At 38.2% G+C, this 23703-nt stretch overlaps 1 protein-coding gene across 2 annotated transcripts in view; it reads left to right on the top strand.

The window, feature by feature from the left end:
• The window catches only part of LOC127417370 (protein MTSS 2-like), a 40560-nt gene that overhangs the window by 6651 nt on the left and 10206 nt on the right, over positions 1–23703 (top strand). For both annotated transcript variants that reach the window (XM_051657367.1, XM_051657366.1), the window contains exons 3-6: positions 644–717; positions 16647–16731; positions 17366–17457; positions 17556–17630. In XM_051657367.1, coding sequence (XP_051513327.1) covers positions 644–717; positions 16647–16731; positions 17366–17457; positions 17556–17630 — 326 coding nt within the window. The remainder of the gene's footprint in view (positions 1–643; positions 718–16646; positions 16732–17365; positions 17458–17555; positions 17631–23703) is intronic.

Here is a 23703-nt window from a genome sequence, read left to right as displayed (position 1 = left end):
CTTTAATATAAAGAACTTAATTGGCTTGAAGAGCACAGCTTTCTTTCCTATGTTGATGTACAGTATTTCTTATTGATACAGGAACGTAGGGGCTGGACAAATCAAAGGGCTTGTTCTTCTTCTTCTTTTTTTATTTTTTTATTTTTTTTATAGTCAATAGGCTTTAGTTTTCATCACAGCCATGAACATGATTTGCTGCTTGCTATTGCTTGTCAGAAGTATGTGGTATTGGGGGAGGGACATTCTTGTTCTAGAGAGTATTTTATTATACAAAATACAGTATGTGAGTGCATAATGAGTCATCAGTATTTTTGGTCCATTTTCCCAGTAGTGAGAGACTGTAAATTATAATGCATACATTTGCTAGCATTTAATTTGGTCAATGGTTAGGAGTACTCCAGCATATGGCCTCAAAGCAAACACACATGGACTAAATGCCACAAAACTCCAATTTTGATTTCATAAGGTTTGTAAAGTATGCATCTATTACAAATCTATCTATTTTGCAATCTCTGGATGGAAATAAAATTGATATTCACCTTTTTTTTATTTTTTTTTTACATTATTGCATTAGCATTGCATTAGTACCACCACTGATGATAAATGTTTTTTGTAAATGTATTGATGTTTGCTTCCTTCACAGAACCACAGTTTTGGCAGCTGCGGCTTTTCTTGATGCCTTTCAGAAGGTGGCAGACATGGCAACCAACACAAGAGGTAAGTCTTTGCAATGGGCTGGATAATTCCATTTAAAATACTAAGGTCACAGTGACGAACCAAGGTTTTTGGGGTACAGGCAGGGTTATGGGTGACTATGTCAACTTATGATATAATCAGATTGTCAGCAGTGCCAAATTTATTCTAAAATGCCATTGGAAGGAGGCGGAGAGTCATCCCCCAATCACTTTACGATAGAAACGTCTCTGGGTTTTAATTTGTTTCTTGTCTCTTTATATCACCCATTTTTATTTGCTTTTAGGATTGATAACTAGGAAATGACTCAGTCATATTTCTGCACTACTTAAATGTGCTTCTAGCTAGCTGGCTTCGGATGTCAGAAACCGAATCCTTCCTACGCCATTAAAATCCTTTCGTTACTGCCTGCAGGGAGCAGACAAGGCCAAACAAATCTACTCTTCATCATCACAGTTATAGGATGTGGGTCAGACATACGTAGCTGTCAGCCTAGAGCAGAATTACTCATTTATGTCTGTCTTGTAAATTGCACCACATGTACACAAGTGTAGAATGCACTGGAACTTAATCTTAATATCCCATGTAGTGCGTGTGCGCTTGTGTGTACTAGCGTGTGTTCAACCACGTTAGTAAAAGGTGCTGGTTGCTATTGGTTACCAAAATCTGCCAGGCTACAGCTTGCATAAGAATTAAACTGCCTAAATACCTCACAGAGACCAGAAAAGCACATGTCTTCAATAGGAGAGAAATTATTAAGTAACTTTATGATGGAACAGTTTATTTTACACATCAATTACATACATACTAGTTTTTTGGTGGTGGGTTTGGGTCAGAGGCCTTCTTTTAATACCTAGTGTTAGTGGTATACTGAAGTCTGTAAATATATGGGCTTTTCCATATTTTTCTGATTGGATCATTCCTTTCTTTTAAAGCCTTTCTTATTGGCAATGTGGAGAACTTTAACACAATTGTTGACTGACAAGTGAGTAGGTGGTCATTCATTTTTTGTCCAGGAAGAAGTGTTGCAAGCATTTCTAACCACTTCTGAATGTGGTTTAAGTGATCAGATTACAAAGTGTTTTATACCGCTTTTACACAGAATTTAGTGCTGTCCACTGTGTTTGGATCACACTAAAATGATGTTAATACCAGGTGTAAACAGACTCAGAGACACTGGTTCGTGCTGGGCAGAGAGGCTAAATCAGGGCTGGGATTTTGTGTTAGGTGGCATAAACCATTTTTACCTACAAAGTATGGCAGCCCTGCTTAACTTTATTCTCTCCCTTGTTCGCTCTGCCAATCACTGCAGTTTTTGAGAGACCAACAGCTTTATAGCAGCTGGCTGAATCACAAAACTTGCAGTGAAATAAAAAAAATCAAGCTTTCTGCCTAATTTTATGAATGGAATCCACATGAGGTCATTTAAAAGAAGCTGTAATAACCACTCATTACAGTAATAACTGAAAGTATAATATAATCAGTAGACAATGTCGAATTTGTAATGTTTGCATACTGCACTCATGCTGCTAATGCTAACACTAGCGTGCTAACCTTGGACATAGTATGCATCTGTTACCCTCTGTTATTGTATATTATTATGGAATTTGTGAAACTAGTTCACGTAAGATCATGAAAAGGTATTTTATAGTTTTTTTTAAAAAATTTTTTTAAAGAAAGACATTTAATACTACTGCAAAGGGGTACGGGGGTGGGGGGTGGATGGTAAATTCTGCTAAATGAATAGGGCATAGACCTTATTCATGCTAGCGCCATCTTTGATTTTTAATGGGAACGACAACGAGGCTGTGAGGGACTTACAGTCTCTTCAGTGATACGAATGGTATAAAGCTGTATAAAGCTCCTAGATCTAGGGCTGCAATGGTATTAAATTTTCACGGTACGATAACCGTCTCAGAAAATATCATGGTTTCACGGTATCACGGTATATGGTATTACACAATTACTATCATCAGTTACAATGACCCTTAAAGGACCCTTTTTTTGGTTGAACAAAAGCTTTATTATAATTGAAACTTAAAACCATTTTTTTTTAATTGAAGTATGTGTTAAAAAAAAGTCTCCCTTTTGAAAATAAATAAAATAAATAGAATAAGAAAGCTAACAGAATTATAAAAATAAACCGTATTATAAACATGATAAAAAATAGCATGTAAATATAACATGTTATATAACTAAAGGATGTTAGTTTACATGCTGGCATAGCATATTAAATTAACTACTAAATGAAAAATAACATCAGCTGTGTGAGCTTTTAAAGTAATGTCCTATGATTATTAACAATTAACATGTACTGTAGGTGCACGACAGCGCAGACAGACTGTCTGTACCTTTAACTACGTGGTTCTCAACTGGTTTTGCTTCAGGACCAGATTTTACATTGGAAATCAAGTGGCGACCCACCATAGTGTAAACGTAACCTGTATTTAATGTATCCTGGGTCACATTTCCTTTTATGTTGCATAGTTTTGATTATTGTTTAAGTACAAGGACATGCATTAAGTGACATTATATTTGTTGTTGACATCAACAACAAAAGCAACAGGAAGTTTTCTCTCCCCCTTTTAAAAATTGAAGAGCATATTTACTTATGAGCCCATTATTATCCCGTTTGTTTCCTAATTTCAAACATAATTCAAACAGAACATACATATTACACAGGAGGAAAGGCTCCTCATTACCATGGTTAGGTCAATGTAGCTAGTCTTAAATAATTGTAATAATAATAACAAATTATATTATTTATGAAAAAATAAATACTAGCTGAAACACATCTTGAAACTTTAACTACAACTGCCACTGTTGATATAAAATGAGGTCTAACAGATTCTACCTTTAGATTATTTCATATGAAACTATAACATTTTGTCAAAATATAACAGTTACTTTTACTCATGTAAATAATTTTGTAAAGGTGATGATGTATAATGAAACAAAAAATTTGTGCATAGCACAGTGTTGCTCTTTTCCTCCTCTTTGGCATGTCAGGGCTGTCTACTGTTTGAGAGGTTCAACTTGACTTCCTCGCTTTAAACTAGAAAAGTCTCACTAGAATTGAAATTGCTCACATCAGTTTTGAGGTCTGCGCTCCGCAATATCGAGAGAAGCCCGGTTGTTGCACGCGCACGCCAGAGAGAAGAGTATATCATGATCGCGAACTAGTTCCAGTTACACTTGTGCGAAAGTGCAGATGAGAAGCCTTTAGCTGATTGCGAGATTATCATTAAATCTGCCTCGGCAGTCCTAAATAGGTTGTCACTTGGGCGGCCGCCGAAATATCTTCAATGGGAGAACCATGTCATTGTTCTTTCCCTGCTGTCCCAGTCCGAATAGACCTGCAACCCACCAGTTGAGAAACACTGCTTTAACTCACACACACACTTATGTCAGGCCCCCTCACCTCGCTTCTCTCTGACATTTTCTCCGCTGCATGTGTGTGTGGCGCAAGTTGATGAGTCTGACAGACAGTCGAGGAGGAAAGTAGATGCGCACGCGCAGGTGAGATTCTCCGTCCAGTTGCTTTTTTTTCTCTATACTGTAGATAAGCAAGTGTACATGGTATGATAACCGTCAATTTTCATACCGTGGTATACCGTGAAACCGATATACCGCTGCAACCCTACCTAGATCACATCTGATTTTCCACAACTCATGTTGACTGGAGTTCTTTGTATTCTGAATGTTCTTGGACAGATATGTTATTAATGTTTTGTTCACGGGACAATCCAAAGCACTTTAAACTGCAGAACAGCCCTTTGAAGAGATGGTAAGTCTATCCCTCACAGCCTTATTGTCATTCCCATTAAAAATCAAATATGGCACTAGCGTGAATAAGGTCTATATGGATGATCACTTCTAATTGAAAAGCACATGTGTTGTTGTTGTTTCTTCTTCTTCTCTGTTTTGTGTTGCGTTCGACTTCCGGTGTCATGATAAATTGAGTCCGCCTGGTAAATGGAGTCCCCATGGGGGTAACCGTTTGTAATGCCTGAGCAAAAACATCATGTTGTCATGATAGCATTTCATTGAAGTCTAGGCTAACTGAAAAACACAAACAATGACACCTCTTTAATTCCACAATCTATAACTTCAGTTACAGTGCATCCGGAAAGTATTCACAGCGCTTCACTTTTTCCACATTTTGTTATGTTACAGCCTTATTCCAAAATGTATTAAATTCATTATTTTCCTCAAAATTGTACAAACAATGCCCCATAATGACAACGTGAAAGAAGTTTGTTTGAAATCATTGCAAATTTATTAAAAATAAAAAACGCAAAAAATCACATGTACTTAAGTATTCACAGCCTTTGCTATGACACTCAAAATTGACCTCAGGTGCATCCTGTTTCCACTGATCATCCTTGATGTTTCTACAACTTGATTGGAGTCCACCTGTGGTAAATTCAGTTGATTGGACATGATTTGGAAAGGCACACACCTGTCTATATAAGGTCCCACAGTTAACAGTGCATGTCAGAGTACAAACCAAGCCATGAAGTCCAAGGAATTGCCTGTAGACCTCCGAGACAGGATTGTATCGAGGCACAGATCTGGGGAAGGGTACAGAAAAATTTCTGAAGCATTGAAGGTCCCAATGAGCACAGTGGCCTCCATCATCCGTAAATGGAAGAAGTTTGGAACCACCAGGACTCTTCCTAGAGCTGGCCGCCTGGCCAAACTGAGCGATCGGGGGAGAAGTGCCTTAGTCAGGGAGGTGACCAAGAACCTGATGGTCACTCTGACAGAGCTCCAGCATTTCTCTGTGGACAGAGGAGAACCTTCCAGAAGAACAACCATCTCTGCAGCACTCCACCAATCAGGCCTGTATGGTAGAGTGGCCAGACGGAAGCCACTCCTCAGTAAAAGGCACATGACAGCCCACCTGGAGTTTGCCAAAAGGCACCTGAAGGACTCTCAGACCATGAGAAACAAAGATTGAACACTTTGGCCTGAATGGCAAGCGTCATGTCTGAAGGAAACCAGGCACCGCTCATCACCTGGCCAATACCATCCCTACAGTGAAGCATGGTGGTGGCAGCATCATGCTGTGGGGATGTTTGTCAGCGGCAGGAACTGGGAGACTAGTCAGGATCGAGGGAAAGATGAATGCAGCAATGTACAGAGACATCCTTAATGAAAACCTGCTCCAGAGTGCTCTGGACCTCAGACTGGGGCGAAGGTTCATCTTCCAACAGGACAACGACCCTAAGCACACAGCCAAGATAACAAAGGAGTGGCTCCGGGACAACTCTGTGAATGTCCTTGAGTGGCCCAGCCAAAGCCCAGACTTGAACCCGATTGAACATCTCTGGAGAGATCTGAAAATGGCTGTGCACCGACGCTCCCCATCCAACCTGATGGAGCTTGAGAGGTCCTGCAAAGAAGAATGGGAGAAACTGCCCAAAAATAGGTGTGCCAAGCTTGTGGCATCATACTCAAAAAGACTTGAGGCTGTAATTGGTGCCAAAGGTGCTTCAACAAAGTATTGAGCAAAGGCTGTGAATACTTATGTACATGTGATTTTTTTTTTCTTTTTTTTTTCTTTTTAATAAATTTGCAAAGATTTCAAACAAACTTCTTTCATGTTGTCATTATGGGGTATTGTTTGTAGAATTTTGAGGAAAATAATGAATTTAATCAATTTTGGAATAAGGCTGTAACATAACAAAATGTGGAAAAAGTGAAGCGCTGTGAATACTTACCGGATGCACTGTATATACTATAATGTGTAACTAATGGTTTAAGTCATTAAATGTCGTATTTACAAAGTTATATCGACATACATCATAAAACGATTTTAAAGGATTTCTACTCAGGCAGTGAATATAGTATCCATTAATAGGTCCCTCAGCCAATGGAGTTGCTGTGATGTCAGAGGGAGACCCGATTTTCAGAGGGGACTCAATTTATCACGACACCGGGTTAAATAAATGTTGCGTGGCACCTCTGTTTTTCGAAGCATGTGCATAACACCGAGGCCTATTGCAGTCTGATTGACATATAAACATGCTGAATGGAACCGATCTACAATCGCATTATCTAGGACTGTTAGTTCGATTTAGCAAAAAAACGGACTGGTACGATTTCAGTCAGACTAAAATGACATTTTAAAAAGACAAATTATTGCTTGAATCCAACTGAAATCGAACTTTTACAATGCATATAAACACACTTATTCTCATAAACACAATATAGTCAAGGCCAATGCAAAGTCTTAAACCAAAATACAGCCACATATACACCTTCACCCTGTTGCCCGGCCCGGAATCATTACCAGATGTCAGTGAACCAGATTGATTCCATTTGTCCTGGGGGAACGCTTTATTCTGCACCAGACTCCAAACACACAGTACTGCTATAAATTAGTTTGGTGAACTGTCAATACTTTTAGTGGATGCCTGTCATTGGAGTATTTTCACCTCTGACCTTGTCTGACTGTGAGCAGACTGCTGTTTATGACTTTGCGTTGCACGTTACAAGTAGTTTGTAGTTACTGATATGTATTGAAGGACCTTTGGGTAGTGACCTTTTCCCTATTTCTAAAGGAAAGAATTAATATCCAGCATCCTCATTTTGTGTGGATGCAATGGCCTTGTTTTTTTCTGTAGCACCACATTGAACTTATATCTTCACTAATCCACCAATAAGAGTGCAGTTTATAATCCGTGGTGTTAAGTGTCAGCAACAGTAGGCATGCATTCTCTTTGAATTAGGGACAGGCTGGGGGCACTGGCACAGCTTGAGTTCTTGCTAAAATACCGACATCAGACGGATTCTCGTCTCACCAGCTTCCAGTGACACACATTGTTCCCCTGAGCCCTGTAATCACACACAGTCACTGGTGTACCCGCTCTGGACTGTTGCATTAACACATGACATCGACTTATAATGGGTTGCAACTGCATGTGCAAAGTGTTTTTCTTTAAAATGTGTTAATGTGTTGCATTAGACAACACAATATCAAACCAAGTGGCTACTGTATACAAATCATACATCACATTAATTATGGAGATGTTCCACTAAGTTTGACAACCAGAAAGTTTCCAAATTATTTTTGTATTAATTTTGAAGAGTACATCTATTGTTTTATAATTTAAAACCTAACAATGACATGTTTTGCTTGAAAAGTTTGCTTATGCCGACTTACTTTCAAATGAAGGCCACTTGTTGGGATACTTTGTTATATACAGTAATGCAATGACATTCATATATTTTAAATGTGACTTATCTGTCTTTTGTGGCCACTGTAAGTGGGGGGTCAGTTGTTTGTTTTATATTTGCATTTAAAAATGAAATATTGTCAAGGAAAGGGCAGATAAAAAGTAGTCTTACAAATGTGGATACAGAGAAGTTCTACCTGTCTTTGATTGAAAAGGAGTCTAGCTGTGTGGCTTGTTTGTGATCTTTATAGTCATGGCATTATGGTCAGCACTTTTATAGAGCAGATGTGGGATTTGAGGGCAGTCTTTCTGAGCACGTGTTTGACAGGCAGGGAAGTGTTTGATGTCTGTTTGACTTGTGTTTGGGGGTTTAGACTCTAAGAATAGCTGCATTTGCTTACATTCACTTCCCATGATGAATGTCAGAGGGGGGATGCTTACTGGAACACAAGTCAGTTGCAAGGACATGTGCTTTGCTCACCGTGGTCTTTATTGACACGTCCAAGTTATTGTTTGTTTATGTGATGTCAGTGCTTGCACTTTGCAATGTGGCGTAATGATTTAGTTTCGTGTGTATAGTTGGTCCTGTGGGTAATTTCTTTTGTTGTGAGAGATGCACCATGGGAGATGGTCACAAACCTCCATCATGGGATTGGAGTGGCAACACTGTTCTGATAGGGGTGTGTTTTAATGACGCCTCTTGGGTCTGTATTTGTGTGTTTTTCATCTATACATGTTACCGATTACTCTCAGTGTATGGAGGAGAACAGGAACAATTGTAACACTCATTAAATGTAACATTGGTTATAACGTAATGGACAGTGGTTTTAGGGTCATAGGTTTTTGTTTTAGGGTCATAATTTTATTAATCATCATTTTATACAATTATCGGTAGCACTTTAGAATACTAAAGTTTCATACTTAATAGGTAACTATGCAGGATTAAATACTCATTTGCAGACAAATGAGTATTATACTACATTAACACTTCAGTCACTACTATTAACTAATGTAGAAACACAATTAACTAATCAGTAAGTATCAGCGATCTGATGATTGTGGTAGTTCACTGTTAGTTTATTTATATTTACTGAGTCTTATTTGCCTCATGGAAAACTATTCACTTACTATGGGTCAATTAAAAGAACTACTAATTAATTACTCATCGCAACATTAAATAGTGAAAGAAATTTGAACAATTATATTTTCATTGTCAGCATTAAAATGCATCATCAGAGATGCATATGCGTCATGTGTTCTTTAACCGGAAATCAGCTATGAACCTAACATCACTCTAACTCACCTAGTCTACCGTGTCTGGTATAGATATCATGACTAGTCCACTTATTTTCAATATAGGAATGTTGTACTGTATATGTCCAACCTCTGTATTATTATGGGTATCTTTTCTAACCATTACAAATGAATAACTTGTGCATGTTACATAGTACATAATGAGTTCTTCTCAATAATTACTTAGAATAAAAAGTGAAAATCTTGGTTAACCCTTAGTAATGAGTCACATGTTACCATATCCATATGAAGGAATTACTAATGATCTGGAACAGTATTCTAAAGTGAAAACGAATGAGATCTTTTGTGTGCTTCCTTATGAGTTAAAGGTTGTCTTGAACAGTATTATAAAGTGAAAACACATTATAAACCATTAATAGTAACTGATACATAAAACAGTTACATAAACATTCACACACATTCAAAATATTTGTCTGTGACATTAAATTCAATGACCAAATACTACATAATAAACACTTTACTGGTGTACAGTATCTTTAATCAAACCTAGAGCTGGATATAATGCTTTTAAAGGCTGGTGCTCACAGCTGCAGTCATGAACCAGTGCCGGTGGCCCTACATACGTTTAATATACAGCGATTAGTATAAATATAATTTCCACAATTAACGTTAAAAGTGTAGCATTACAACGTAAAATAAAACAATCAATTAAAATAAATATAAAAATATGTTTCCGTCTGAGAAATATTCATCTCGATGACGTGCACATAAACACATGTATAAGCATTTTATACATTGTTTTATCCGTATTCGTAAGTATTTCTGAAACACTATTGAGTGAAATAACTGTTCAGGTATGAAAGAAATCGGCCCATTTGATTAAGTTATACATTTAATTAACACAGATAATGACTGCTTATAGTCTATATTAAAGATGTTTGAGGCAGAATTTAAGAAGTTTAGGCTAAACATTTTCTGAATAAATCTGCAAAACCAAAATGTGTTACAGTGCTCTCCCCTGTATGCTTATGTGTGTGTATGTGCATGTATGTCTATACTGTACATGGAAGGAGCTTGGAGGTGATTTCCCCGGCTTGCAGTGGTGAGGCAGATATGTGTAATCCTCTTTACCTTGTTCTGACACACAGACTGAGTTTGTGCATGTTAGTGCGAGGGTTTGTCAGTGGGACGCAGTGGGCTGCTAATCTTCCCCGCAACTCTGGACTGGCAGATGGTATGTTTCCGTGCCAGCCATCTGGAGTGTGGGGCATGGGCAAGAATTTGCCTTGCTTGGCACTGGAGATTACTGTCAGATTCACACTTACTACGTTTCACCCATTTCTATTAAAACAGACTTTTTTTTTTGCAGATCTGTGGGCCATCAAACTATTTCCAGGGACCAAGTGATTACCTCATAGCATGGTGTTCTGTGTATACGTGACCTTTGTATTTGCTTAACATATTATGGACTATATTTAAAAAGAAAATGCTGTACAAATTAACAATTAATAAACAAAAATTAAAACATGTGAACAAGTTAACAATAAACATATAAAAAGACAGATCCTGAACATCTACACATGTGGGTGTTTTTTATACAATGTTAGATGACAGAACTGTGATTTTTCCATATCCATGGCAATACCATCACTGTAACATGGTACTGTCACAGTATTTTTTGTAAGGATTTTTGAAAATATAGTCACCTAAGTAAAGCTAAGTTTAAAAACAAAATGAAGAACCAACAGGCATATCTGAAAGTTGTCTTCTGTCTTACATTATTTGAGATCAGGAAAGCAAACTCTCTTTTATATACTTGAATGACTCTTATAACAGCTTTTACTGCAAGAATTGTCCACAATGGAGAGGAAAGCTGGAGAGCATTTAAAAGCTTCCAGAATCAACACGTTTAGATTAGGAATCGGTTACATTCAGCTTTTGAAGCTAAACAAAGAGACGCATGAAAACAATAAAAAAGTATTAAAAGTACAGAACACTACGTTCAGCTACATCCTGTTGAAAACAGAGCTAAAAATGGAAAAAATCGAAAGAAAGAGAACAGATAAAGTGTAAACAAATACACTAGATCAGTGGTTCTCAAACTTTTCAGGCCAAAACCACCTTTGGTTAAATCAGAACATCCAATTACCATCAGTTCAGCTGTGTGTGAGCGATATAATGCCATACATGCTTTTTTTATTAATATCAATATTCCCCTAGTTAGGATAAATCATGCTGAAATTTGATATTAAAACTTCTCCCACTCATCTATCAGTTTATTATCCATTATTATCGATACCATGCTCAAAAGTGAGTGCTCAATCCAGTGTTTCTTAAAGTTTGCCTTCATAAAAACTAAGCATTAAGATGCTTACTTTAAAGCTAAAGTGTGTACTTTTGATGTTAAAATACTTTCTCCTATTCCAGCTTAGTATGCAGAGACAACAATCAGTAAGCCATTGTTACAACTGTAAACACTGTCTCTTTGGCGCTATAAAAATTGCACAGTTTTGAGAGGCCTGTCCAGTCCAGTGGCTCGACCAATGGTGTGCGTTTGGGGCGGGACTATCTGTTTGTTTTATCAATGGCATACAGGAAAAGTTTTCAAAAAGCTGTTCTAAAAAAAGAGATTATTTTTGCAATTCTGTTTAGTAATGCTAGTTAAAAAAAAAAGAGTTTTTTTTGTGTGTGTGTGATTGGGTGCACACACTCGTGCAACTACGAAACAGACCCCTTACCTATTCGCATTTCATGAAAAGTATGAATTTTAGGCTGTGCATTTGAGTCTTAAAAGAACAAAGCTGTATTATATTGTGTATAGATCAGAAGTTAGAAATAAAACATAATTTTTTTTTTTTACATTTCTGAGTTGTCACATACCATTTTCCACTCCGCAAACCATTGGTTGAGACCACTAACTAAAGCATTGGAGATAAAGGATAAAGACAAGAGGGAAAGTTATGGCTAAGTAAAGGGGAAAAAGTAACTGATGATTTTATCTCCATCTCTCTCTTGCTAACTGAACTACTATCATGGACAGAGAGAAAGGGAGAGAGACATAGACAGAGAAGAGGGCTCCCTGTTATGTCTTTTAAGGAGCTCCATAGTAAAATGTATGTGTGTTTTTACTGGAACTTTAATGTGAAGTACATCTGGAGAAGAGGACTATGGAGTATTTTTAGTGGCAGTGCTCAATCCCTTACACAGGAAGTCTTAGAGGCTGTAAACACACACACATGAGCACTTTTTCTGTCCCCTCCCCATGCCAGGAGAGAGTCCTGGGAAGTCTGGAGTAATTGAGAACAGATAGACTGAAGGCAGACGGCCAAGCTCAGCTTTGCTGTCATTGGTATTCCTGTCTCTCTCTGCGTACTCGAGGCACACACACCTCTCACTGTATTCGACATTCAGTCCTTCTGTTTATTAGTCTGTCAGTTTATTAGATTGTTATGTAACCATCAGAATCTTTTACAGAGAACTTCAGGTGGCTAAAAATGTGAGGATGTGAAAAAACAGTGGATGTGTTTGTTTCTACTCGTGTGTATGTATGTTTGAGGTTACCATTGGGTTACATGGATGTATTTAGATTAAATCATTGAATATCCTGTTGCCTTTTGTTTTCTGAGGAACAGTTTTTGTTATTCCATACTACTTTGGCTTCAACAAGACATTTCTTTATGTTGCTTAACAAATTACTGTATTTCACACCTCTATCTTTATTTTGGCCCTACTGTATGAAGCAGTCCCTTTATCTCCTTGCTGTTTTGACTGCAGCTTGCATGAAGCTGAAGCTTCACAGGGAGCTGTGGGTAGACCGATGAGAGAGAAGGCAATGAATAATTCAGTTTGACTCTCTAACTGCGACTGTTGTTGTGCCAGCCATTCACAGACTCATCCATAGAGTGTCTACCAGCCCTTCTTTTGCACCTGCACATGTACCCACTCAGAGTAAGAGAGGAAAAGTGATAAGGACTTCTCTGTAGTTCAGAGTTTTCAGGCACTTGTCTGCCAAGGCTTATGAAAGCCATTATTTGATCAGATATTTTGACTAAAGCCAATTCTCCACCAGCAGGCCAAACGGTTCTGAGCACAGTGAGTAACGGTCCCAGTAGCATTTCCATTTGAACGTGGTTTGTTAGGGTATGATTGCAAATCATTCTTGGCCCGGATTTCTCAGAACAGTTAGCTAACCGTACTCAGGACAGAAAACCGTGCTGGTGGAATGCCTGTAGTATCGTGGTGACTTACTATTGGTGAGATGTCAGTTAGTTTCATTCTAATCCTGATTTTGCAGCATCACATTGGAAAAAGAAACCATAACCTTGTCAACAAGCCCAGATCAGTATATGTAATGGCTCGGACTGTACAGCATCACTCCACTACTGTGATCCACATTAATTATCTTTTAAACATGCCAAAACATTAAAAAACATTACTACACTATGCATCTGGATATATGTTAGGTTATAATGCTCCACTCCATCATGTGGTAATTATTTGATAAATTTACACTGCCATGTTTGATAGAAAATGTACAAATGTCATTTTAATAAAATTCAGGTTAACCCCTGCTTTTCTCGGGCAGTACCAGTGCAAATTTGATTGCGCCAGTCAAACTGGGAGGCATGTTTGCACAGAAACGAATGACAATGACTTAATTTAAATACTCAAAAATTACTTTCAGTGGTATTTGTGCCTGCTTAAACTAGATTGCAGGTGGTTAGTGACTAAAATGCTGCTAAATAGTTTCCCAGTCTTGGGCAGGGGTTGAAGGCAGTGAGTGGTTGGTTGAATGGAGCATCTGAGGCTGGTCGTGTGATCGAAAGGGGAAGGCTGCAGAAGTCAAGCGTGTCCGGTCAGGGTGGGAGGCCAGAGGACTCTGGATACAGGAAATCTCTGAATGCTTTCAGGATAGAGCTGTCAGCTGATCCCACAAGGGAAGGAAAGAGGATGCTGGCAGGTGTGTGTGTGTCTTTGTGTAGCATATCATCTTGACTGTAGCAATGACGTCGGGAAGGTCTGTTATTGTGATAAAAAGGCCTTCATTTTTTAGCTAAACTACAGCTATGAACGTAGTACTGAGCCGCGTGTGTGTGTGTGTGTGTGTATTTTTTTTAGATTCATCTGTGTGTGTACACACAAGTGATACAAAAACAACTCAGTTTAGGAACGGGTCTGTTATGTCTCAACACCAGTAGCACTGAACCTGATTTGCCTTGCTAAAATGCCTCTGAGAAAATGGATGTGAGACATGCATGCACTCGGACAAGAACAGTGAGTGCTGACAATGAACTTTATCAGCACATAGACACTATCGGATGGACCTGTGGGTCTGGTCCAAATGGAAGATACAGGGAATTTCTTTCAACATCTTTTCCTGAGTACAGCCCACCTAACCAAGGATTTAGCTGGCTGACTTGTAGCCTTTCTTCTGTCACCTGCTTTGGCAACTATTCAGTCTGTCAGCGTCCCACCCAATGTGCCAAACTGTGAAAAGTGCATCTTGAAACTTTCTTTGTATCAAAATATGATTATATTTGCTCCAGTTTCAAAAATTATAGGCTTTGGTGTTTTTATGTACTTTTTTATTTCATCAAAAAAAAGGCTTTCAAAGCAAATAATTTTTTTTTTTTGAAGAGTTTACTCACTCAAACATGTTTGTTGTTCCAAACCTGTATGGCTTTCTTACTTCTGTGAACACAAAAAAGTTATTTATAGAAGAATATTCAGGCTGATCTCATCCATGAAAGTGGATGGTGACCATGGCTGTCAAGCAAGATTTTTAGTGAATTCTTAGTCATAAATTTCAGTCTCTTCCTCACACAAAGCTATTAAATGGCCTAAGAAGACTTGGAATATAGTGCATGTGTTATAAGGACTACTTTTACGATGCTTTTGTGTTGTTGTTGCTTTTTTGTTCTTGACAGCCCCTAGTCACTATCCACTTTCATAGAATGGAAAAAAGCAGCTCAGACATTCTGCTAAACTTCTCCTTTATTGTTTCATGGAAGAAAGAACCTCATAAGGGTTTGGAACAGTTTAGTAAGATACTTTTTATTTTTGAGTAACTTTAAGTTGAATTATTAAAATGTTTTCATTTTTTGGTTGCTTCAGTAGTTTTAGCATGGCAGGTTATTGCTAGCCTCTCCCATTCTCTCCTGTAATAATGGTGTTTAGGAAACATGAGCAGACAGGAAAGGCAGATACAGAGTTGAAGAATGGAGGGATATCCCTTTACCGGGTTCCCTCCTTTTCCCTTTGGACCAGGCTGGATGGAGAGATGGAGAGGTGCCGCAGTACTGTTCTTCTGGGCTGCTCCTATTTCTACTTGCATATACACAGAGAACTCACACACACAGATTTATATCGGGTGTACAAAAACACCTAATAGAGAAATACACAGTGTGACATTTTAACAAAGCTCTTAAAATAAATCTATATGCTAGTGTTCTCTTAAAAATTGACAAAATTAACTTACACACATTTATAATTCAGAGTATTTCACCTCTGGGAAAATGGACCAAAAATATTGATGACTCATCCTGCACTAAGCAGATTTTTGTCCAATAAAATGCTCTCTAGAATGAGAATGTCCCTCCCTCTGCAACTTACCAGCAAGTAGCAAATTATGGTTCATGGTTGTTATTTAACTAAAGTGTATTGTCAATTTTATTTAAGTGGACGAGGCCTTTAATATACAGTACTTATGTCCCACCCAAACATCCTGTTTCAATAGGAAATACATCACAACAAAGGACTGAAAACTGTACTCATCAAGCATTATCATGGGGCCTTTAAACCATCATAATTTTGGCATTTTGTTGTTGATCTGACATCTTTACCTTCCCTGAAACTTTAGAAAATCAAGAATCAGATATTCTACTGAACATCGCTTCAACAGATCTTTGATATTCGCTTGCTCAAACTCTGTGAATAGAAACCTTGGTGCTTCTTGCCTTTGTGACCCACTGGCCCTTATACAGCCAGGGCTAAATCTCATCAGATATGGCTGTGAGATTGGGAGAAATCTTGGCTGAGCTGGTTGTGTTAAGACCCAGACTGGACTTTACAGCTTAAAACCCCATTTTAATTACACTTGGCCAGAGAGGAAAGTTAACACAGCTAAGTAATTATGTTCAAGGTCACCCAGTGAGGAGTACTTGTTATATCAGAGCCATGGACTTTCGGAAGTGCACTGTCTGTGGTATTTGAAGCTATGTCTCTTGTGATTACTGTGCACTTTCCCAAATTTTCACTGACTAGGCTCATAGTTTTTCCTTTAATGGACCTGCCTTTGTGTTCCTGATTTGACTGCCCCCTTTTGTCCATTTTTTTAATCTGTGTTTAAAATTTACATGTGAAAAATTACATGTGAAAAACAAGGTTGTCTAAAGTTTCCTAAGATTGAGTTTGCAGTATTGAATCTTAATGTCTTGTGCAACACAATTTAGAACTGCAAAGAGTTCAGTCTTCATATTTATGTCTTAATACAACATACATTTTTCTTGTTGTCAGGTGCCACCAGGGACATCGGCTCAGCTTTGACCCGGATGTGCATGCGACACCGGAGCATCGAGGCCAAACTGCGGCACTTCGCCAAGTGAGTGATCGACCCGACTATGGCGTGACTGCTTTCATCCCTTGCACCCTGCCAGTTAGACGGCAGAGATAGGATTTTATGTCGGTGCCAAGCATTGATTTTCCACAGCAGAGATGAGCAAACATCCATGGATCAAACAGCCTGCTCAAAGGCTTTAATGTGCTGTCTTCAGAGAGATAAAATTAGCTTGCAGACTAAAGTAGGAGCAAATAAGCGGATACAAACTGTAGTTGAATGCTGACCTTAAAGGAGTAGTTCACCCAAAAATAAAATTTTGTCATTATTATTAACTCATTCTCATGTTGTTTCAAACCTATATGACTTTCCTCCTTGGAACAAAAAAGGAAGCACACACTCACACTGTTTTCAATGCAATGAAAATGAATAGGAACTGAGGCTGTTAAGCTCCAAAAACAACAAAAAAACATGATAAAATTACCATAAAAGTAGACCTTGTGACTTGTGCGCTATATTCAAAGTTTTCTAAAGCCATATGATAGCTTTAATTGAGGAAAAGACTGAAATTTAAATTGTTACAAATGTTCTTTCTTTTAAATTATACAATGATGCTGGTGGCCACATTTTGACCCCTGGTTTTCTTTCTGTTGTTTCACTCTTGCCCTGTTTGACTTAGTGCTCTTATGGAAAAAATGATCGGCCCACTCCAAGACAAGATAGAAGAGTGGAAGAAAACCACTGCCCTGCTTGATAAAGACCACGCCAAAGGTAGGATTGACTTATCATTGTAGTAAATAAGAAAACCGATTTGTACTCTACAATACTAATGTCTGTGTCCTCAATTCACACCTCTTTCTGTTCACCAGAGTACAAACGCTCTAGGCAGGAGATCAAGAAGAAATCATCTGATACTTTAAAGCTCCAGAAGAAAGCCAGAAAAGGTCTGTCTCTCTTTTCTCTGTGAACAGAATGATTTTCCCTCTCCCTGTCACTTCTCGATGATCAGAACCTCTGTGCATAGTTTTCAGAGGATTACTGCTCTCAGTATGTTAGAGAATTAGTGAATTTGTGTCAGTGCTGGGCTCTTTGCCCCTCTTTTGCTTGCTGACTTCTGATGTAAAGAGTAATTAGGTCAAAAACAGATTAAAAGGTTCAAGAGTGGGGTCAAAAGGTCGCAGTAGCATGACCAGTACAGCATTCATCATCAGTGGAAGAAGCAGGGGCGTAGCAGTCATTTTAAAAGTGGGGGGGGACACAGCTGACAGTAGGTGGCTCGCACAGACCTAACTCTTACAGTGCAGTATTAATATATTACAGTATATATTAATATATAAGTATGATATACACTGGCGGCCAAAAGTCTGGAATAATGTACAGATTTAGTCTTTTCGGAAGGAAATTGGTACTTTAATTCAACAAAGTGGCATTCAACTGATCACAAAGTATAGTCAGGACATTACTGATGTAAAAAACAGCACCATCACTTTTTGAAAAATGTAATTTTTGGTCAAATCTAGACAGGCCTGATTTCCAGTAGCCATCACTCCAACATCTTATCCTTGAGTAATCATGCTAAATTGCTAATTTCGTACTAGAAAATTACTTGCCATTATATCAAAAACAGTTGAAAGCTATTTGGTTCATTAAATGAAGCTTAACATTGTCTTTGTGTTTGTTTTTGAGTCACCGCTGTATGCAATAGACTGGCATGTCTTAAGGTCAATATTAGGTCAAAAATGGCAAAAAAGAAACAGCTTTCTCTAGAAACTCATCAGTCAATCATTGTTTTGAGGAATGAAGGATATACAATGCTTGAAATTGCAAAAAAACTGAAGATTTCATACAAAGGTGTACACTACAGTCTTCAAAGACAAAGGACAAGGCCAGATGTACAACTAAACAAGAGGATAAGTACATCAGAGTCTCTACTTTGAGAAATAGATGCCTCACATGTCCTCAGCTGACAGCTTTACACCAGTTTCATGTACAACAGTAAAGAGAAGACTCAGGGGTGCAGGCCTTATGGGAAGTATTGCAAAGAAAAAGCCACTTTTGAAACAGAAAAACAAAAAGAAAATGTTTGGCAAAGAAACACAGACATTGGACAACAGATAATTGGAAAAGAGTGTTATGGATCTTAACTCCATTGAGCTTTTGTGGGATCAGGCTAGACTGTAAGGTGCGTGAGAAGTGCCACACCTATGGCAAGTGCTACAGGAAGCGTGGGGTGAAATGTCACCTGAGTATCTGGACAAACTGACAGCTAGAATGCCAAGGATCTGCAATGCTATCATTGCTGCACGTGGAGGATTTTTTTGATGAGAACTCTTTGAAGTAGTTTAAGAAGTTCTGAAAATGTTTTTCAAATTGTAATAGTAATTTTTCACGTTATTAATGTCCTAACTATACATTGACTGTGTCTCGTTTGGAAGGCTGCATGCTAGGTAGGACGCGTCCTTTGAAGGCTGCAGTATACCGAGTGTCCTCCTTTAAACAAGCCTTGTTTAAACGAGACGGCCTTCGTAGGACAAACGGAAATGGAACGTAACATGTTTGCTATGACAGCACGCCACTCTTTAACGAGCAGGAGCGCTTTGAGTGAGAAGAGAACAAAGTCCCTTTGGAAGGGAATGTATGAGGTAAATTTTAGGAGAGTTATAATGATGTAAAGAGAAAAGAAAATAGATTTTACAGGTGTACTTTTAGTCTAATACTTTAATTATATATTAATATAATTATATATATTATATACTCTGCACCCATCTACTGAAGTACTTCAATTTGGGAATTAACATTCGTTGCGTTTGAACATCATTTACATGCAAATTCTTTTAGACATTTCCGTTGAAGCAAAGAATTGTGGGTTGTGAGTGCCCAGAAGGATACACTTCATGCATCCTCCGAATTCCTGTGAAAGAAGGTCGCATTCGAAGGCTGCATTCGAAGTGTCCTACTCACTTTTCTGAAACGAGACAGCCTTGATGACGTATGCGGCCGACAAATGCAACCTCCAGAGGACGCCTCCTTCCAGACGAGACACAGCCATTGTGATCAGTTGAACGCCACTTTGGTGAATAAAAGTACCAATTTCTTTCCATAAGAGCAAAATCTGTACATTATTCCAAACTTTTGGCCACCAGTGTAAGTATTATATTAAAATATACGTATTATGTACTTGTGATATTTGTTGTATTTATTTTTTATTTTTTTATTTTTCTCCCAATTTGGAATGCCCAATTCCCAATATGCTTTTTAAGTCCTCGTGGTCGCGTAGTCACTCGCCTCTGTCTGGGTGGTGGAGGACAAATCCCAGTTGCCTCCGCGTTTGAGACTGTCAACCCGCGCATCTTATCACGCGGCTTGTTGAGCGCGTTGCCACAGAGACATAGCGCATGTGGAGGCTTCACGCCATCCACCATGGCAATCACACTCAACTCACCACGCGCCCCACCGAGAACGAACCACATTATAGTGACCACGAGGAGGTTACCACATGTGACTCTACCCTCCCTAGCAACCAGGCCAATTTGGTTGCTTAGGAGACCTGGCTGGAGTCACTTAGCACACCCTGGGATTCGAACTAGCGAACTCCAGGAGTGATAGATATTTGTTGTATTTTAAAGATTAAAGTATTGCAAAATAATTGCAAGATTTTGCTAAATTAGATGCAAAAATAAAGGGCATCTTGTGGAGCACTTGCTTCTGTTTCACACATGACAATAAAAGACTGAGCACAAGTTAGTCCTGAATAAATAATTTAATCAATTATAATAATGACAATTGTGCATGTGCACAATTTTATTTTTTACTCTGTGCTTGTGCATTGTGGGATTTAAATGCATCCAAGTGGCTTGAGTGTTTTGACTATTTTCACCAAAATTTATTCAGATCCATTTAATGATTAGTCCAGTGACCATTTCTGGTGATGCCAGAAGGTGTTGACAAATTAGTGTCTTATGTGAAATGAGTTAGTCACTGAATCAAAGATCAAATGAAAATTTTAGTCCTTTAAAAAAAAAGTCTTCAGATCTACAAAGATAATTTAGTAGAGGTTTCATGCATTATAAGAACAAAGCAAAGCTATAATTTCCCTACAGTTTGTAAGCTGCAGAGCATGAATTTTATCAAAAGACAACAATAATAGTCTTATAATAATTATGAGTTTCAATAAGGTTTGTACGTTTTCATGTATAAAAATGCGTGTCTACATATTTATTCGCTCCAGTAAAATGCCTGTGTTCTAAGAACACAGCAGATCTATCTTTTTTCCTACAGTCTGTCGACTGCACACCAACATAGAGTTAAAAAACAGGAGCTGTATTAAAAATAGCTTTACATATTTAACACAGATCTAGTAATCTGCTTAAATTGGCAAAAACAACAGATCAAACTATTACCTCACAAACATAATGTAAAAAGCTTAACTTAATAAAGACTCATGCGCTGATATAAACTCCACTTACAATCTGTGCTTAAAAGGATTGTCCTTTTCCAGCCAGGTCTCCTAAGCAACCAAATTGGCCCAGTTGCTAGGGAGGGTAGAGTCACATGGGAAAGTTGTGCATGGATCGCGGAGAGTAGCACGAGCCTCCACATGCGGAGTCTCCGGCGTGTCATGCACGACAAGCCACGTGATAAGATGAGCGGATTGACTGTCTCAGAAGCGGAGGCAGCTGAGACTTGTCCTCTGCCACCCGGATTGAGGTGAGTAACCGCGCCACCATGAGGACCTACTAAGTACTGGGAATTGGGCATTCCAAATTGGGAGAAAAGGGGATAAAAAATTTTTTTGTTTTGCTTTGTTTTGTTTTTTTCTGCAGTGCATTTCATGTAATGCTGCCAATCAAGAACAATATGCTGAATAATAACTCTTATTTGTGTGTTCCTCATCTCTATATTATTAATTTAGATCAACATTAATGCAGATAAAAAACATGGATAAATGAGCATTGTTGAAAGTAACTTTGTAGAAATGAACGGAGCCACGTTGATTAGACTGTCTGACTGATGGCCTATTACATAAGGGTTGTTACGGCTCATGAAACTCACTTGTGATTGGCTGGATGGTCGCTCAATCAGCCCAAAGTAACAAAATGCAAAGAATACTGTATACAAATCCACCATTTGGACTCGGTATGGGTTTATCTTGGAAAATTGTGGGCGACAAAAATCACCTTTTTAAAGAGTGCGTGTCCCCCACATCCCCCACAGCTGCTACGCCCCTGGGAAGAAGGCTTTTATTATAATCAATTACTTTTACAGGGGTCATATTATGAGAAATTTCATTTTCCTTGATCTTTTGAAATTAAGGAGGTCATTGTACTGTGAAAACATATTGTAACTTTCAGAACTGAAAACCTTCTTCCCAAGTCCAAAGAGACCATTGAAACTGAGCTGAAAATGTGGCTTGTTCTGAAGCCATCTTATTTCTAACCTCAGAAACCTAAAATATTAACCCTCCCATATTAACCCATATTTACTGCAGGGCTCCAGACCAAAAAAAAATAAATAAAAAAATAAAAAAAATTAAAAAAAAATAAAAAAAAAAAACATTATTTGGAGCCATTGTCTTAATATATATAGTTAAGTACATAAGTTTGCATTCCCTGTTTTTCTCATAAGTTTTCACACCCCTTTAAGGATTTATACAAATACAAGAGATAAAATATTTTTTTTAATTATTAATTTCATTATCGACCATTTTAGTCACAGTCTGGAACCCTGCGTCAATGACACCTATTCTATCAACTTTGTGCAGATTGTTTTATTATCATTCCACAATATAAAAGTGTCTGTAATAAAAGGGCACTTAATAACCATATTACACTCAACAGAAAACCCGCAGCTTGAGTGTGAGCACAGCAAATGCTGTTACTCATTTCACATAGTGAATAGGGCATTAACACAATCTTAAAGACACAGGAGCAAATATGAAAAGGTCCTGTTTAATTCTAAGTGTCAGAAAGAGGGTGGAAAACAGTCTTGATAAACTAAATTATGACCTAAAAAATGGCCTTCCATTATAAGTGGACCACAGGGGGAAAATGTATGATCTGACCCCTTAAAGATAAAATGTAATTGTAACAAAAGTAATTGAATTAAAAAGTAAAAAGTAGTTTATAAAAAACGTTTATGTGTGAACCTTGTGCTGATTGCTGATAACAAACTTGCTTGCAGTTGCATTTCCCTGCATAGAACTTATTCAGAGTAGTGTCATGTTACATTTTTTAATGGGAATGAAAACATGCCAGTGAGGGATAGACTTACAGTCTCGGCCTCATTTTCAATTCCATCAAAAATTAAATATTGTTCTTCTCTAAATCAGGTCCATTCCCACACACCTTTGCAATCTCTTCATGGCAATGCTCATTCTCTCTCTGTCTCTCTCTCTCCTTCTCTCTCTCTTTCTCTTCCATACTGTGATTCGCTTGGCTTCTGCTTATAAACTGTAGAACTACCAGGTATGTAGCGAGTTCCTTCACCATGTTCACCATGATTAGCATGACTTGCCGACTAACATTCATTTAATTTGATCAGAGAAGTTTTGTGTGTGTTTCATGGGAATGTTGTAGTGTCCTTGGGAGACACTGCAAACAATCCCATTGTCCACACAGTGTGCTCATCTCATTGTCATTCTTTACATCAGACATTACAAGCATCTGTGTTGTGAAAGTAAATCAACAATGTACAGTCATGATTTGAACCTTAGGGTTGTTTTAGATGCAAAGCATCAACTGTGTCCATGTCCTTTATTTTCATTATGATCCGGAAAGTTTCCTTGCATGAAGGCAGACAATGCCTGGTTGCTGTTTTGACATTATCCACCCTAGTCTGTCTGTGGTTGTGCTGACCCTGGGACATCTGTGTTGACATCTTCATCAAACATTTCAGGTGTCACATCGTAGCTAAATTTTGCATTTTCAGTTCAAAATCCAGTTAGTGCATCTTGCCACACATGATAAGTTTGACTATGGCCCTGTTCCAAACGCACAAGCACTTGATGTGTACTTGCGG

Source organism: Myxocyprinus asiaticus, chromosome 26, assembly GCF_019703515.2.
Source record: "Myxocyprinus asiaticus isolate MX2 ecotype Aquarium Trade chromosome 26, UBuf_Myxa_2, whole genome shotgun sequence".
In the NCBI taxonomy this organism is placed as follows: domain Eukaryota; kingdom Metazoa; phylum Chordata; class Actinopteri; order Cypriniformes; family Catostomidae; genus Myxocyprinus; species Myxocyprinus asiaticus.
Note: the sequence above shows the minus strand (reverse complement) of the source record. Positions and strands in the feature narration are given on the sequence as shown.